Source organism: Neophocaena asiaeorientalis, unplaced genomic scaffold (assembly GCF_003031525.2).
Source record: "Neophocaena asiaeorientalis asiaeorientalis breed wild unplaced genomic scaffold, Neophocaena_asiaeorientalis_V1.1 scaffold450, whole genome shotgun sequence".
NCBI classification, from domain to species: Eukaryota; Metazoa; Chordata; class Mammalia; order Artiodactyla; family Phocoenidae; genus Neophocaena; species Neophocaena asiaeorientalis.
The window spans coordinates 679,953-698,653 of record NW_020175674.1 but is presented as its reverse complement, the minus strand read 5'-3'; the positions used below and the strand labels follow the sequence as shown (position 1 = coordinate 698,653).

Below are 18,701 nucleotides of genomic sequence, written 5' to 3'. Positions count from 1 at the left end.
CCATTTCTCCATACAACACAGGGCTGCCCCGGGCAGAGCGGTGCCTGGCCGTGGCGTTGGCGCAGCAGCTGGACAAGGAGAAAAGGGAAGAAGACGGAAAATCATGTTCCTGGCCATATGTGATGTGCTGATGACTCACAAAAATGAACTAGGACACCTTGAAGGGTGGCAGAGCCCCCAGGTGGGCACATGGAGCTCAGAAACGGGGTTATTTGGACACGAGTGTACATGTGACCCCGACTGGCTCCCAAGCTGGTGTGACCTTCAGCGTAAGTAACACAGCATCACCCCTCCTTGTCTGCGAGCAGCACCTCTCTGATCTACACTCCCCGTATTCTTACATTCAAGGGCCTTGGAGGGTGGGTCCCCTTCCTGAAGGAAAATGCTGCAACTGTTAAGTTACAACTTCCAGTCCTAGACCACTTCCTCTGGCAACTTCTTTTTCCCCTCTGAGTACTGAAGGTGGAAATCTAAGAATGATGTAGCTGACCCTCTTTACACATTTACCTGTACTTCTCTTAATTCTGCTCTCTTCAGGGCAGTTATTCTGCTTCTCACACAACACATAAGACGTTAGGTTACTGTTAACATCTTTCCTGACACCTCCTGCCACCCTTCCCTTCCTCTCACCCAAGAATGACAATTCACTTCCCTCAGTATTTTAAATCTTGCTTAGTCTATTATAATATCCTCCTCACTAGCCATTCTGTCTTCACACTGCTCCATCTTAAATGCCTATTGCCTAAATCTTCTGCATTTCTCCAATCATACCTCCACCTGCCCTCGGTAGAGCCCCATCAAAAAGTCAAGAAATGCTGCAGTGGATCTTTGGATGCCAAAATATGACAAATTTCAGATCCCATACGTTTCAGAATTTCTCTTTCTCCTGCACTAGAATCATGAGCAGAAGATTTATTCCGCATTTCTAGAATTAACTAGTTTTTCTCTTCTACCAAGATATTTTCCATCATTTGTTACTCTTGAAAAACAGAACCGTATCTTTAATATGTTTACCTCCTTGATTAAAGTGCCTACCTGCACTTGATTGAACACACCAAGTGCATACAGTATTAAATCTTCAATCCAATGTTTATCATGGGTTTAATCTGTGAGAAGTTCTTCAGAGCATTAGCTCCTTAAATAGAAGAAGCTATTGGTTGGCAAGGAGTGGGCCCCAAAACAAAGGGGACCAATTATGGTACCTTTCCATTGATGGATCCTGGGCCAGAGCCCTTGCTTGAAATTTATGAACAAAAGACCAGAAATTACCCTTATTTTCTTTCAGGTGTGTCCCCTCAAAAGTCATATTTGAAGTCACCTCAAGGTGACTGTATTTGGAGATGGGGTCTTTATGGCAGTAATTAAGGTTAAATGAGATCATCAGAGTTGGGCTTTAATCCAATAAGATTGGTGCCACTTATAAGAAGAAGAGACACCAGAGCACTCTCTCCCCACACCAGAGTGGAAGGACCATGTGAGGACGCAGTGAGGTGACCATCTGCAAGCCAGGAACAAAGCTCTGACAAGGAAGCAAATAGGCCATCACCTTGATCTTGGACTTCCCAGAAAGAAAGAAGTTGAAAATGGCTCAAAGAAATGGATTGTAATAATTAATAATGTTATAAGGTCCATACTACCCAAAGCAATCTACAGATATAATGCAATCATTATCAAAATACGAATGGCATTATTCATAGAACCAGAACAAATAATTTTAAAATGTGTATAGAAATTCATGAGACCCTGAATAGTCAAAATATTCTTAAGAAAAAAGAACAAAGCTGGAGATATCATGCTCCCTAATTTCAGACTCTACTACAAAGCTATACTAATCCGTACTGTATGGTACTGGCAGAAAAACAGACACACAGATCAGTGGAACAGAAGAGAGAGCCTAGAAATAAACCCATGCTTATATGGTCAATTAATTTATGATAAAGGAGGCAAGAATATACAATGGGGAAAAGATAGTCTCTTCAATAAACAGTGTTGGGAAAACCAGACAACTACATGCAAAAGAATTAAACTGGACCACTTTCTTACACCATATACAAAAATAAACACAACATTGATTAAAGACTTAAATGTAAGTTCTGCTAGTAGAAAACTCCTAGAAGAAAACATTAACCGTACACGCTTTGACATCAGTCTCAGCAATAATTTTTTTGCATCTGTCTCCTCAGGCAAGGGAATCAAAGGCAAAATAAAGAAAGGGGATCTAATCAAACTTAAAAGCTTTTGAACAGCAAAGGAAACCATGAACAAAATGAAAAGGCAACCTACTAAATGGGAGAAGATATTTGCAAACATTATGTCTGATAAGGGGTTAATATTCAAAATATATTTTTAAAAACTCATACAACTCAATATCAAAAAAAAGCAATCCAATTAAAAAAAATAAGCAGAGGACCTAAATAGGCATTTTTCCAAAGAAGACATACAGGCAGCCAACAGGCACATGAAAAGATGCTCAACATCGCTAATCATCAGGGAAATGCAAATCAAAACCACAATATCACCCACACCTGTCAGAACGGCTATCATCAAAAAGGCAAGAAATAGCAAGTGTTGGCGAGGTTGTGTCTGGAAATGTAAATTGGTACAGTCAGTATGGAAAACAAAAATTAAAAATAAAACTGTCATACAATCTAGCAATTCCACTCCTGGGTATTTATCCAAAGAAAATGAAAACATTAATTGGAAAAGATACATGAACGTCTGTGTTCACAGCAGTATTATTTACAATAGCCAAGATATGGAAAACAAGTAAGTGCCCACCAGTGGACGAATGGATTAAGATGTGCCATATATACACAGTGGAATATTCCTCAGCCATAAAAAAGAATAAAATTTTGCCATTGCAACAATATGGGTGGATCTGGAGGGTATTATGCTTAGTGCAATAAATCAGACAGAGAAGGACAAATACTGTATGTTTTCACATACATGTGGAATCTAAAAAATAAAACAAACAAACATATAGAACAGAAACAGACTCAAAGGTACAGAGAACAACATAGTGTTTACCAGGGCAGAGTGGGGTTGGGGGAGGGGAAAAATAGGTGAAGGGGATTCAAAGGTACAAGCAACTAGGCATAAAATAAATAACTTACAAGGATATAATGTACAGCACATGGAATACAGTCAATGTTTTATAGTAACTTTGTATGAAGTGAAATCTAAAAGTATCAAATTACTATATTGTACACCTGAAACTAATACAATGCTGTAAGTCAGCTATACTTCAATTAAAAACTAAAATAAATACAAATAAATAAATAATCATTACAATGATCATTAGGATAGAATCAAGGTGGGAAATGACCAGACTCTAAAGGTGTATTTTTGTGACCAAAACAGTCACAATGATTCATCACATTCTGATTTCCCAAAGAAGATACGGTTTTAAGAAAAAGCACCACGGGAAAAGTATCCAATAGTAATGGCCATGACTAAAACATTTAGCACATTAATTGGGGGTAAAATGGCCTGGAAAGAGATTAACAAGGCCAAACAAAGACATTCGCCTTTAATCGTCAGAATAACACCAGAGAATCCTTTTAGCAACTCCCCAAAGGGAAGATGACAGCCTCCTACAAGAGGTCAATGAAGATGTGACCTAGTCTCAGAATTAAAGGAAACAGCCCATCTTTCATTATACTAATGGAACATTTATAATTGGAAACCAGTGATCACATAATTAAAAACCAAAAATGAAAGCCATACAGGTATATACATACACACACATTTATTATATTCTAGCACTAAGGCTGCAGAATCTAATACTGTGATCTCCTCTTCCTCTGGCAAACTTCATGTGTGCTTTGAAATACCCATTTCAGTAGACAGCTCTCTAGTTTCCAAGCAATTTAATTGTAAACATTTAATCATGACCGCCCTCTGGTGTATTATACTAAGATAAACATTTAGAAAATGTCTTATGTTTTGATTGGTTTTCCTCACTAATGAGTTCTTCAAAATACCCCTGACTTGGAGTTGCTTTAAAATAAATATATATATATATATATTAGAAACAACTGTAAAACTATAATTTCAATAGAGACAGGCAGTCAGAGCAGATACATGGTCAGCTTCATGGGAATCACAGAGGAGAGAGAGAGAGAGAGAGAGAGAATAAAAAATCGCCAATCATTAAGATGCAGATTTACCAAACATAACCAGTGAATCAGCAGTGTTCACACAGAATAAAGGCTATGAGGGAACCAACTAGTACAGTTGTCCTAAGTACTTTTTTCTTCTTTCCCCATCTAAGAAGTAACATGGTACATAGCAGATTTAAAAAATGGGATTCTAGGGGCTTCCCTGGTGGCGCAGTGGTTGAGAGTCCGCCTGCCGATGCAGGGGACACGGGTTCATGCCCCGGTCCGGGAAGATCCCACATGCCGCGGTGTGGCTGGGCCCGTGAGCCATGGCCGCTGAGCCTGCGCGTCCGGAGCCTGTGCTCTGCAACGGGAGAGGCCACAACAGTGAGAGGCCCGTGTACCGCAAAAAAAAAAAAAAAAAAAAGGGATTCTGAATAAGATAGATTTTGATTTGGGATCAGGTTCAAACATAACTGCTGTGTGTTTGATCTCCCCTTAACTGTATTTCCTCAGCTTCTAGTTCTTGCTAATAACAGTCACAACAACTGTCTGGAACAGAATGTTCACCTGCTAGTTTCTGTTTAGACTTTTGGATAAATCAATGCTATGGTTATCAGACTGTGTTGTGTAACATGAAACCAGAAATAAAGCCATCTGGACCTTGAGTGTAGGAAGAGGGCCAGGTGTTGTGTTGGTCACGGGGGAAGAGGTAGCCACCGCTGCCGTCTTTCTCCAGCTCCCTGTGTTTCAACAACACTGGTCTTCTATCTGCAATTAAAGACGCAAAGCAACTTCCCTTTCCCCTCAATGCTTTTCTCCTGAGTTTTAGCACAGTAGACCCCTTCTTTTCTGGTCTTGTTTCAAATGACACTTCCTCTGAGGCCTTTTCTAGCTTCCACTCCGGCACTTTTCCTGAGATCACACTGTTGATTCCTTTACAGCCGTTCCCATTGTAGACCATTACCCTGCTTATGGTTTACTGTCTACGTCCACTGACTAGAATGTAAGTTCCATAGAACAGCTTGCCGGTCTAGTTCACACTTGTATTCTCAGAGCTGAGAACAGTGCCTTACACAAAGTAGGCTTTCAATAAGTAATTGTTGGATGGATGGATGGATGGGTGGATGGGTGGATGGGTGGATGGGTGGATGGATGGATGGAGAAGGGCAAGGTCTAAGTGGCTGATGAGTAAAACTCCACCTCTGTTCATAATCTGACCACTTTCCATTGCCTCCATCACTCCTTACCTGAATAGCTGCACGAGGCTTCCTGATGGGTCTGCCTGCTTCTACCCTGGGTCCCCTATGCTCTATTTCAACATGACAGCCAAGCCAGTCCTCTTTAGAACATATAAGTCTCTCTTCTGTGAGAAACTCTGCAATGGCTCCCCATACCGCTCAGAGTAAAAGCCCAAGTCCTGACAATAGCCTGCAAGGCCCTCCTTGGTGCGACCGCTTCTTACCTCTCCGCCTTCTCCTCTCCCACTCGGTCAGCCATAACTGCTCCTGCCTTCGTGTTCTTGAACATGCTGGGCACATGAGGGCACCCGCTCTAAGCTACTCCCTCTTTAATGCCCTTTCCCTATATATCTGCTTGACTAGCTCCCTCACCTCTACAGTTTTTATCTAAATCTAACCACCCCATTGAAACCCATCTTCATACCTCATTTACTACTACACCCAATCAGCCCAGCCCCATGCCAGCTGTCCCCTTTGGTCTTTTTTCCCCATAGAATTGACTACCTGCCAACATACTGTACAATTTATTTTTGTTTATTGTCTTCCCTGCTACCCCTCACTATAATGTAAACTCTGTGAGGGCAGGAATGTGCATATTTTGCTCACCAATGATCCCCAGGCACACACAACAGTGTCTGGCACCCAGTAGGTACTCAATATCTGTTAACTTGAATTATTGATCTCGAAGTATATGTAGAAGCAAAGCTCTGGGTAGTGGATCATGACATGTTGCTTACAGGACCCAGGCAGTGGGAGTCCCAAGCTGGAGGCCTGTGAAATTGGCAGCTCTGGGGAACTTGTGCATACCTATCTCAGGCGGCAGGAAGGCTTCTGCAAACCCTGAACCCAACTGGCTATAGCAGCGCTGTAATTCTTATCATTCTTGTATTCTCTGTCTCTACTGGCATTCATGGTGCATTGAGCCATTCCTGTCTGCTATGAGAAACCAGTAATGGCTGCCTTTATTAAGCACCTAACTATGGTTTAGAGTAAATGGTAAAAGTGTGCTCCTATTAGATGGTATGATAGATGGGAAACTCAGGAAATATTGCTTTGTTTGGTTCCTGGTTGAGAAACCTACCTGAACTAACTTCAGCACAAAGAGAAAGTTATTGGACGACGAAATGCAGCCAAGCCTACCAGCAGGCATGGCTGTGGGCATCAGAAACAACTAGAAGTAGGAACCAAAATGCTCCTGGGTCCTGTCCTGTCTCCTCCAGCGTGGACTTCATTCTTTTAAAAAACGAACTGGCTGGGGGAGAGACTATTCGTTGTCAACTCAATACCCAGTCTCCCCTTCTTATTCAACAGAACTCCAATTTTGCTTGGCAATATGCCCATTTGAGACATTTCTTGGCCTCCTTGAATGCAGGCATGATCACGTGGTGGAACATCTGGCTAAAGGGATATAAGTTTAAGTCTTTGTGTGGGGCTTCTGAGGCTCTTTAAAGAGAGCTCGCTTGTTTAGCATGTGCTCTTTTCACCAATCCTTCTTCCTGCAGGAAAACACACACAATAGCCGGAGCTGCGGCAGCCATCTTACAAGGAGAATGAAAGACACACTCTAAGGAGAGCAGAGCCAAAAGAAGGCACCCAGGACATGGATGAAAGCGTGAACCTCTCCTACCAGCCCTGACCAGCTTATGGTCCCTGCTCTATGCCAAGTTGATAGGGATATGAGTTGAAAGGTATAGTTCCTTCTCTCAGAGAGCTAACAATAGAAGTGCCTAGCATTTATGCACACTTGGTATGTGTCGGAAACCATTTTTCGTGCTTTACTTGCATTAGAATAACCATGTGCCTAGGCATTATTCCACTTGTGCAGATGAGGACACAGGTTTAGCAAGGTTGGCTACCCATGGTCACCTAATCCAAGGGTTGAAGCTGGGTCTTCTGACTCCATGATCTGTAATTAACTACAATGCTACACTGGTTCCCAGTCTTATCGACAATTGTAACTCAAATTTGAATTCAGATTCAGAGGCATTAAACTCTTGGTAAAGATGAGTACAGGGAACGCTGGGAGCAAAGGGGAGAATGTCAACGTTTCCAGCAGAAGCTGGGGGGCTTTCCCAGATTCTCAGTCAAGAACGAGTACGCACGCACCAAGCAGAAGAGCACTGTGGCTGGTGGCGAGTGCCGACTTCAGATCTCATTTATAAAATGGAAGCGACAGATGTTGAAGACGTAGGTATGCTGCAAGTTACACAGAGGGATCGATGTGCAACTGAACAAAGGAACTGGAGACTGTAGCGATCACTCTTCCCAGAAGTCTGACTGGACAGGGGATGGGAGTCTGCAGGGCATTCCTATCTGCATACGAGGCTGCCAGCAGTGCACCGAAGCTATCCCAGCCCACGTCATTAAACACCTGGTAAGATGAAGTATACTACAAAGACCATGAACTTTAAGAATCAGATAAAAATGGACTTGGAAATTGTGCTGCCATTTATTTGTAGCTTTGGGTAAACTGCATGCCCTGAGTTCTAGTTTTTTCGATGTCACTTCATCTAGAGTAGCTAGACTACAGATCCAATCCTGAGCACAGTACTAACTGTGACAAAGTTTCACTTAAATATATCTGCCACGGCGCTTATATTAGTGGGATAATATCGTCAGAGAATTTCTTCTATTTAGTAGCAGATACTCTTCTCAAAAGGATAATACGTGGTAAAGATACAAAGCAGATTGGAATGATAGTTGTTCGTTTCCTGAAGGCCACATTGGCAATACTTCTCATGGACTCTGCTCTATGAACATCTGGTTAGTCTTTGAATCAATAACAGCAATCTCTCTCTTACTAAACGCTAAGAATAGCAGACAATTTCACAAGCTCCTATCCAGCAACCCCTCTTCTGAGACCCCACCCCTTATCCCCTCCCCATCTCCACCCCTGCTGACAGTTCAGAATTTTAGGATGAAGGGCAAAAACTTAATCATAGCATTTAAAAATATTTTAAAGTCTCTTAAGCATTTAACCTACTCCTACTTTATCCAATCTTGTCATGTTGAACATTTTGGCATTAAAAAAAGTTTTAATTGTCTGACTAGGTTACACCAGAAATAGAAAAGCACCTCTCACAGAATCAAGAGCTGAAGGTTGTAGAAGATACCAAGATGTTCTTCGTTTTTACTGCACAAAAGTATCTTTCACATCATGTTATAAAAGCATGTCAAATCACATTGAGGAAATTCTCCTTTGTACAATGCTGATAAATATAGCTCGTTTCAAAATATTATCACTGGTTGCTTTTTAGCTCTGAATCAGAATTGGACCAGATTCCAGGCCTACTTAAGATATTTCTCAGCATTTAGAAATGTCTAACAATATTCATTCCACTCCCTTCAAAAGCAGTGTTCTCTGCTGATGTTAGTAATGAGATTCTGTAAGAGGCTGGGTGGATTCCTGTATTCAGTGGCAGGTTAGATATATGGCTAACCAAGATCTTTCTAACTTTCAAGACTCAAGGCTGAAACACCTTTCATTAGGTACCTCTTGAAATGGATTTGTACCATAAGCCTCAATGTTTTAAAAGGAAAAGAGTTAGTTTGGTATTTCAGACTTGACTCCATTTTTCTAACTATATTAGTTTTCTCAATTTTATCCAGAAATTGAAGCTTTTATAAAACCCTTACTCATAGATTTCCCCTAGATCTGACGGATCTAGACTCTTAATCTTCACAGTGTTACAAATGCACACCTTGCAGAGATGACAAAGTCTGACTCCTGTTCCCCCAGAAGATAACTTTTACAAATGAACTAAGTATTTTAAGGAAAGGTACACTGTATGTTATGGATTAAACTAACATAACAGAAGCCCATTCTGAGTGTGAAAAGAACAAATACTGGATTATTTTACAGCAATTCTGCTAAAGCCTACTCTAAACTGTGGAATGCATCCAATATTCTTAAACATAAACACACACAGCTAAGGGAGGAAAAAAGAAACTTGAACCCCATGAGCCAAAACTAACCTGCTTCCACTAACCCTAGGTGCTAGCATATCCCAGGATACAGCACAGCAGGGAAGAGAGGGGAGGGGAAGACTCAAAGAAATATGCACTCCGAGTGTCAAGCTCAATTAAAGCTGAAGACCATCCCCTGTTGGAATTCTAAGCTGCTAAAAATAAAATTTCACTAAAATAATACCACAATGGTACTATATATAACCTAATGACAAAAGATTCCTCCTTACCTAAGGTTTATAAAGGCTGCTATTACTGGTATAATGTATCCTAAAGTGATCAAATAAAACAAAGCATGGTAAAGACTGCTTTATTGGTGGCAGCTAGTACAAGTCAATAAATATTGATTCCCAAAGAAGAACTCAAGTTAGTTATCAGACTACTGGTCCACAGAGAACTGAATGGAGTTGAACCAACCGATTGCTGGGAGGATAAACTGAAGTCAACCCTGCTTCTTGGGGAATGAAGCCACAGCCAGCTGATACATGCCATATGCTGTTCCTGAAAAATAAAGGAAATAAGAACTTAACAGGAAATTCTCAGGTTTAAATGTATAAACCCAATATTCCAGCTAAAAAGTTGTAAGATAAAGAGGCAAGGCTGGTGTTAAAACTACTTTTATGGGAATATACAGAAGTATTTTGATAGGTGCTGGCAAAATTTAAAATAAATACATATAAAACACGTTTAATCTAGTTTTAATATTACTTAACTTGTATAGAAAGTGTTAGATGCAGCACAGTAATGTATTTAACGTAATGACATGTAAAAAAATTTTAAATAAGATTAAGAACATAAAACCTAAAATTGCCTGAGAAATGCTAAGAATGATTCAAAAGCCAAAAGGTCAAATAGGCAAAGCCTTCCCTGAAGTGTATTATCAATATAAAACCAAGCAAGAGGGACATATAATTTTTAAATAATCAAATTTGAAGTAAGAATTTCTAATAACTGGAAATTTATTTTTAAAACTAATTACCAAAACGTCTACGAAATAGTCACACTGGCCAAAAAGAATTTAGGACTTTACCTTAAGAAAGCCCAAACGTCACTATCTGCTTGTTGCCCATAAAATGTCCCTTCACTGCATTCAATTCAAGCCAAAAAAGGCACCTTGGCATAAGCATAAGGGGACTTTGTGATTAGGGTTCAAACACCAGCTCTTCCAAAGCAATAACATCTGGGTAATTAACATAATTTCTCCATCTTTAAAACGAGGATACGTTACAGACTTAATACAAGGGTTACAGAAATCCACATATGTGGCACTCCTAAGTAATCAGTCTAATACTGTTCCCCTTTCTCCCGCCAGGGAGCAATCGTTCAGATTCCTAACTCTGCTCCTAGCATGCTGATTTGTGATATTCCACTGCTAATACTGAATAATGGAACTGCCCAATCCACAGAAAACATATCAAAGCACTTTACATGCAGTAAAAGTATTGTGCTGTATAAGGTTTTATCTCTGTCATAAATATGTATGTACAGGGATTAGATGTAAAGTGTATTATTATTAGACATCATTGTCAAAATATTTAAGAACCCCTGTTATAGGAGATGGGATAGAGCAGCTATCTTTGGCTCTTCCAAAGGCCTGCAGGGCCACCAGCGGCACATTCCAAAAGCCACCTCTATCACAAGATAATTATCAAACTTTATCGGTTTATTTTTTTTAAAAGACATTAAAACGTTCTTATACAATATGTATCAATCACCTTTGTGAGTCATTATATGTAAAGCAGTAAGACCTCAGATTCTGGGGACGACTGCCTGTGTTAAAAAACTGGCACAGTGAGAGCAATGATGTTAGTTATCGCTACTATGATTTTGCTATAGAGCAAGCATTCCAAATGTCTTACCACCAACTGTAAGAATCATGGTGGCTCTGTACAGGAGGGCATCAGCTATCCCACCCTTTAGATGCACTGGAATTCCATTATCCTCCTAGGTTAAAAAAATAATAATTAATGTATATCAATGGTTTCCAACTAAATGAAAAAGACTAATCCATTCATATAAAATTAAGTGGCTTCTTAAAACACTGAAATTGAAATATTTTAAATATCAAAATTAAAAAGGACTACCCTTCTCCTGAATCTTTCCCTACTGCAACTACTTTTAAAATAAAAACTCCTAAAAATCAACATTCTTTCTTTTAAAGTTAATTTGAGATTTAATAAAATGTTCTTTCCAAAGAACACATAAACAGTAAAGCTGTGAAAATATATTCATTGAGTTCATCAATTAAATTTTAAAAAAAGCAATAATCCTCACACTTTGGTCATAGGTACGATCTTTTTTTCCCTTAAAAAAAAAGGAGAGAGAGTTTTGGTTTATAACCCTAAATTATATCCTTAGTCTCCCAATCCAGCACCTGGCATAGAGTAGGATACTTAACACATCTGTTAAATGTAAGTATTTTATTTTTATGCAGCGTACATGATACTATTTTTTTAACCACTTAAAATTTTCTTTATGAAACATCAGAGATCACAATTAAACAAAAAAATCACTGATAACCTAACTACTTATAAAGGTAAGTGCTCTGTCCCACTAAGTCTTTCCTCATGAGAAAACCACTATTAACACATATTAATACATATCCTTAATTTTTTAAAGCTTGTATTGTCATAGCTTCTAATTTATGCACATACTTGTTTAATACACAAAATGAGATTATGCTATATAATGGCCTATCACAGATTTTTCACTCAACATTATCTTAAAAACCATCTAGCCCATTTAAACCTACTTTGTTCCTTTTAATGGCTACACAGTATTCCACTGTGCAAAAAATAAAATTACATTAGCCAATCCTTTATTAATGGGTATTTAGGTTGTTGGGTTTTTTTGATATTAAACTCCCATAATGATTAATAGCCTATTTCCTATTTTTATATATTTATGCTACTATTCTGTAGGAAAGATTCTTGAAATGGGAGTCCTGAATAGGATATGTACAATAATTTGCTTCTAATACTTTCAAATACTCTAAAATTTCTGTACCAATACTACTTCCTAGCATGTATCAACGTACTGTATAGGAACGCACTTATCTCCCGCACCTGGCTAACATAACCTATTTTAAATCTTCTAAAATTTTGACAATCGAACAGGGAAAAAAAGTAGCAACTTGTCATTTTAATTTGCATTTCTTACTGATCTGTAGGAGCTCTCTGTATGCTAAGGTTATTAACTTTTTGTCAATATTAAAAATTTTGTTAATTTAAAAAATTTTCCCTCAATTTGTCACTTACCTCAATTTGTACCATAAGTACATTTAAAATTTTCGTGTCACCAAACCTTGCAATTTTTCTCCTTTACAGCTTCTAGGCTTTGTAAAGACTTTCTTAGGATGACCCCTAAGATTAAACCTGATTGTGGTAATCATTCATAGATACATTAAATATCACATTGTTTGTACACCTTAAAAAAAAAATCAGGTACAACCTAAATACAAACTATTTATTTATATTCTTTCTTTCTTTCTTTCTTTCTTTCTTTGTTTCAGGTCTTAGCTGCGGCACGTGGGATCTTCGTTGTGGTGAGTGGGCCTCTCTATAGTTGTGGTGCGTGGGCTCAGTAGTTGCAGTGTGTGGTCTTAGTTCCCCCGGGGCAGGAAGGATCTTAGTTCCCCCATCCCCAGGGATCAAACCCGCGTCCCTTGCATAGGAAGGTGGATTCTCAACCACTGGACCACCAAGGAATTCCCAATGCTTGAGATTTTTACTTGTCAATCATACCTCAGTAAGCTGCAAAAAAATTCTCCTATATTTTCTTTTAATATTTTTTGAGGGAGAAGTATTTATATCTGCAGTTAATCTTTTAACACACAATACAGAACGGATATAACTTTACTTTCTTCAAAACAGCCACCCAGGGCTTCCCTGGTGGTGCAGTGGTTGAAAGTCCGCCTGCCGATGCAGGGGACACGGGTTCGTGCCCCGGTCCCGGAAGATCCTACGTGCCGCGGAGCGGCTGGGCCCGTGAGCCATGGCTGCTGAGCCTGCGTGTCCGGACCCTGTGCTCCGCAACGGGAGAGGCCACAACAGTGAGAGGCCCGCGTACCGCAAAAAAAAAAACACAAAAAAACAGCCACCCAATTTTTCCATTCCCCACTGATATGAAATAGCACCTTTAACATATATCAAGTTTCTACATATAATAATGTATTTGTTCTGTTTCTGGGCTCTTTCTATGGTCTATTTGTCTATTACTGTGCAGCTACCCCAGAGTGCCAACCCAATGTGACTCCTCCAAAAAGAAAGTGTCTTTGATCTTTACCCCTTCATTTCTTCTGCTTTCCCAAGGGCCTCTTGGTTATAGCAAATGCCCAGTTAGCTATCGACAGACAGTTTCCTATTACTCTTCTGCTAATACAACAGGATTGCTAACAATCAGACGTCTCCAGATTTACCTCCTATCGCCAACTTTTGGTAATCTTATCATAACAAGTAACAATCTCCTATAAAATACTTCAGTACCTGAAAGAGCTTTTGTTTCTCTGGAACTTTATTTTCAAACTGCCTGCGTGAAGCAGTACTTATGGTCCTCTGGGCAATCTGACGAAGAGCCTGAAATTTAAAAAAATCCACATATACTAAACAGACTTAGGGCTTAAAGAAACCTTCAAAACCAACCATTTCCAATCTTCAGTATTACAGAAAAGTGAAACTGAGAGTTAAAACATATCCGATTTGTCAATGACAAAGTCACAGACAAGCACTGAGGTTTTCCTATTTGTCGCCCCGCCACTGCTCTTTATATTACATTCTGAAGTCTCCAAACACCACATTTAAGAAGCAATTCATGTAGATTTTGAGGGGAAAAAAATCATGATCTTTACCTGAATTGAACCAGTAGCATTATATGAGGAAAACATACTGATATATAGATATTACAGAAATAAATAATGGTTACAAAATACACGAGGTTCGAAGTTTTTTATTTAAATACTCTACCATATTATTAAAAATCTATTACTTGATATCAAAATAAACTGGCATGATTCCTACTTAATTAAAATGCTTCCCTCATTACATTTTCCCCAAAGAATTAACAGGGCATAAATCTTTTACAAGAGACTTGCATTACATATCCAGTTGAAATAAATTACAAATATGCACTCCACTTTCTAAAATAAATAATATTTTGAGAAGATAAGTAAAGCTTTATTGGATAATTACCGAAGAAAACGATCACTATTACATTTTCCTTCTCTTCTTCAAAATTTGGGGAAAATATTTCACATGCTCAAAGTCGGTGGAGCGGTGAAGGACACTGCAGAACCGCCTGATGGAAGCAACACGACCCTTCGGCCATGAATGCTCCTGAAGTGCCAGCCAAAACTGAAAGGCTTGCTTTTTAAACTGCCTTCTGCTGCTCACAAACCTCAGAGTCACTGAAACTCAAACCTCTCGGTATCCGATGAACATCCTTCTGCTGACGCTTCCGGGTATCAGAAACTTCCCACCCGCACCCACAAGATTAGGGGTGGCGACTAAGAACCCAAGGCTTGTCTAACGCACAATCCTCTGGTCACCTCCCCAGCTTCTCCACTCCTTACAACTACCCAGCACAGCTTGGGGCAAGAGGGATCCATGGAAGGGAAGGAAGGTCAAGCGAAAAGGACACGGACCAAGGAAGGTGACCTCCGAAGCCGCCCTCTCCCTCTCCCCTTCCCTCCCAGGAGAGGCTTTCCTGTCGCGAACCTCTAGCCTCCGCTCCCAACCCTCTCGCCCCACATCCCGAATGCCAGCCGACAAGCTACTCACCAGCAGACTCCGCAGCATCTTGGCTCCGTTACTGCCCACCAACCGCGACAGCTGAACACCAGGAACGAAGATCCACACGCGGGAACCGGAATTACTTTCTGGCCTTGCGCAAGCGCCTGGAGCCTAAATACTTCCGGGCGGAGGCGGGACTTGCTCCTAACCATAGAGAGCGGAAGAAAAGAGAGAGCGGCCGGACGGCTGTGGCCGCTCTAGCCGGCGGGCTGTCTCTGCGCCTCGACCTTGCTCCTGAGCCGCCGGTTACCCCGGGAGCGGAGGCTGGGGATAAAGGAACGACTTTTGAGACCTGAGAGGCAGGGAGCGAGGCATTACGTACTCGTTTAACTAGCTCAGATAAAATTAATGTGAGACCAGGCTATCGAAGAAAATTAGTGTGTGTATTTTGAACGAGAAGACGTAAAACTCTGAGCAACCTTTGAGCCACAGTTTAGAACGCTGGTTTGGCCGAACTCTAAACTGTGAAGCTGGATGAAATACAAAACAAAAAGTATAACTTCTCTTACACGGATACAATCAGTTTTCTCCACTGTTGTGAGGACGTTACTGTTCCGTGTGCTGAGAGTGTACTGTATAGAGCTGCGTCGGGATACTACTTTTTATCTTGCTGCACCTTTGGGTGCTGCAGAACTCCCCATGCAAGAAGCTCTCCCACAGTGTCGCGAAAGTGTGGAAGCTGTTCACTCGTTTCTCTGAGTCTGGGAAAACGCTGAAAAGAGGGGGAAATTTTAATTGGGGGACCAGAAATGGGAGGGCAAATCTGGACTCCGGAGTCTTGCTGCCTCAGGCTAGCAGGGCACTTTCCATGGTTGGAGTTGCCAGGCACAGCAATTATTGTACAGATACCAACTGTGCTTAAATAATGCCACATTACAAGTGTCTGTTACAAGTGCCCACCCTCAAGCGGGTATAAATACAAAAGTATCCACCCTATACCACAGTAAATATCTGTCCACCTTTTTACAAACTCATAATTATTCCACTGTCATTTCAAATAGAAAGCTGATGATGTATGGGTTCAGCATAGGTGAAATGTGTAGATACAATTAGTAATATTGAAATTATTATTCCTTCTAATCTTTAGACTTAGACCCACCAAGTTAACTTGTTCCCAGTTCAAGGTATTTTCCTCACCGATTTTAATACCCAATTATTTATAAATTTATATAAAGGTTTAAATGGTCAAGAATCAGAACTCTATTTCAATATCATTCTGGTAGTAGTGAAACGCTGGATTGGATATGAGTTACCAGGACAGAGACTCCATTAGAAGGTACTTATAGTAATCCAAGGAAAAAAGAAAACCTGAAGTAAATCAACGGCAAAAGAGATGTAGCTAAAGGGATGTAGATAAGGGGACGGGTTAGAGAGCCAACAATGAGGAAGTACCTTCAAAAATCAACAGAATGTAGTGATTTATTGGATTGGGAAGTTGGGGAGGAGAGCAGATTTCTGGCTTAACTCATAAGATGGTTGGCCATACCTACCATTCACTACATCGAGGAATATAAGAGAAACACCAGGCTAGGATGGGATAAGTTCCCTTGATTTGACAGAAGGGAGTGGTCGTCGTTCACTGAGTGCCATTTTTCTATACTTTGTGCTAAATGAGTTTCATCTATCACTTCCCTTATTCCTCAAATCAATATCTGTCAAGTGGGTATTAAAATCCCCATTTTACAGACAAGGAAATGGTAAAGTAAATGATTTAGGGGATTAAATAATCTGAAGATACAGTTTATGTATTTAAGAGCCAGGTCAGCCTGATTCTAAAAACCGTATTCTGAATCTTTCAGGTGCAGATTGATAGTGAAGAGACTACAGTGCAATAGTGGGATGAAAGCCTGGCTGAGGCTCAAGATAGTAATAAAATATAAACTGCTCTTTTACAAGCTTTGTCGTGAAAAAGGAATGACAACATAACCCGGGGATTAGACCACTGATTCAATTGCAATCTGACATATAATTATAAATCTATTTCTTTCTGCATTGCTTGTCCTTGAAACAAGGTGGCATATAAGTCTTGACAGTGAAAGTGATGTATGGTGAGTTCAATCTTCTGGCACATCACCCTGCATAGAAAAGCTTGTGGCATACAGACAAGCTCCCATTAATGTCACTTAAAGTACATAGTTTTTCAAAATGTACTAAGATCACCAAAAGGTACTTCAAGGTGGTTCCGGTTTAAGATAGCGGATTGGCCCCAAGAGTTTGTTTGTCCTCCCCATCACTCCGGTAAAAATGAAAGAAAAGGAATTGAAAGGGTATGAGGTTTTTTTCATTTTTTCATTTTTTTATACAGCAGTTTCTTATCAGTATCTATTTTATATGTATTAGTGTATATGTCAATCCCAATCTCCCAATTCATCCCACCACCACCACCCCGCCAGTTTCCCCCCTTGGTGTCCATATGTTTGTTCGTATGAGGTGTTTTTAGATACATCACCTTAAATGAATCTCAAAGCCATTATGCTGAGTAAAAGAAGCCAGTTTCAAAAGGTCACATATGATATGATTCCATTTATGACATTCCAGAAGACAAAACTATGGGGATGGAGCAGAGATCAGTGGTTGCCTGGGCTTATGGGTGGAGGGAAGGGTGACTATAAAGATGTATAGTAAAAGGGAGGTTGGGAGGTTTTGGTACTGCTCTGTATTCTAAAATGGTCACACAAACCTATGCGTGTGTTAAAATTCGCAGAACTGTACACTACAAGTACAAAAAGTAAAGTTTACCGTATGACGGTCTAAAAAACATTTCTTAAAAGACAGCCCAAAAGGATGGCGACCAAAGAGAAGACAGAAAATCAATTTCAACAGATTTCTGGAAAACAGAAAGCAGATGGGATATAGCTGAGCAGGACCAAGGAAGCCACAATCTAAAGGGACTGCAAGGGGGATGGATACCAGTGAGAAGCATGTTGATTGGTTCTAAAACCCCTGAGAAGCTCAGACTTGAAAGTAGAATTTATAGCAAAGAGTGGAATCAAGGGACAGGCCTGAAAATGAGTAGTTGAAAATTATATACAACAGAATGGTCAGCTCCCTGCAATCTCTGCCCTACCCCTCTCGGCCAAATATAGTTTCTCACCTCGGTCACTGTCTCCCACAGGTAGAAGGCAAGAACATTTTTATCTGGAAAAAGTAATGGGAGACAACTAGGTGGAAGGCATATGCAAAGGGATGGGTATAGCGGAAATATGTGAAGTGGAAAACAGAAGCTGGGGTGGAAGACAAGGCAGAAGCAGAGAGTTCAAAGCAGTAAGAGACAGAGCCTCTTTCAACCCCTTCCTTTTGCAGACGACTAGAGAATTCTTCCCCAGAGAAACTGAACAGTCCCACAGAAAAGGCCTCCAGCCACACGACTGGCTCCCTGACAGTCATTCCCTAATGCGGTGCTTCTCAAAATTCAGTCTACCTACAGTTGCTGACCTGCCAACTATTTATTACTTGTCTAAGCATTTTATCATGAACAGGGACAAATAATGCACTCAGTGGCATTTCTGAGCAGCATTGCGCTACTGAGGCCATCACTTGTCAAGCGCTGCCCACGAACAAAGAGCTTTCAATGGGTTTTGGGGGTCCATTTATACATGATAGATTGC

The 18,701-nt window shown here is 40.2% G+C and overlaps 1 protein-coding gene across 1 annotated transcript; it reads right to left on the bottom strand.

Moving 5' to 3' along the window:
• Positions 1–9,601: 9,601 nt before the first annotated feature.
• Positions 9,602–15,226, bottom strand: COX7A2 (cytochrome c oxidase subunit 7A2). Its single transcript, XM_024731906.1, has 4 exons — positions 15,082–15,226; positions 13,792–13,881; positions 11,167–11,251; positions 9,602–9,808 (listed from the first exon to the last, which is right to left on the bottom strand). The coding sequence occupies exons 1-4, from the start codon at positions 15,097–15,099 to the stop codon at positions 9,750–9,752; spliced, it is 252 nt and encodes an 83-aa protein (XP_024587674.1). The 5' UTR covers positions 15,100–15,226; the 3' UTR covers positions 9,602–9,749.
• Between the last annotated feature and the right edge of the window lie 3,475 nt (positions 15,227–18,701).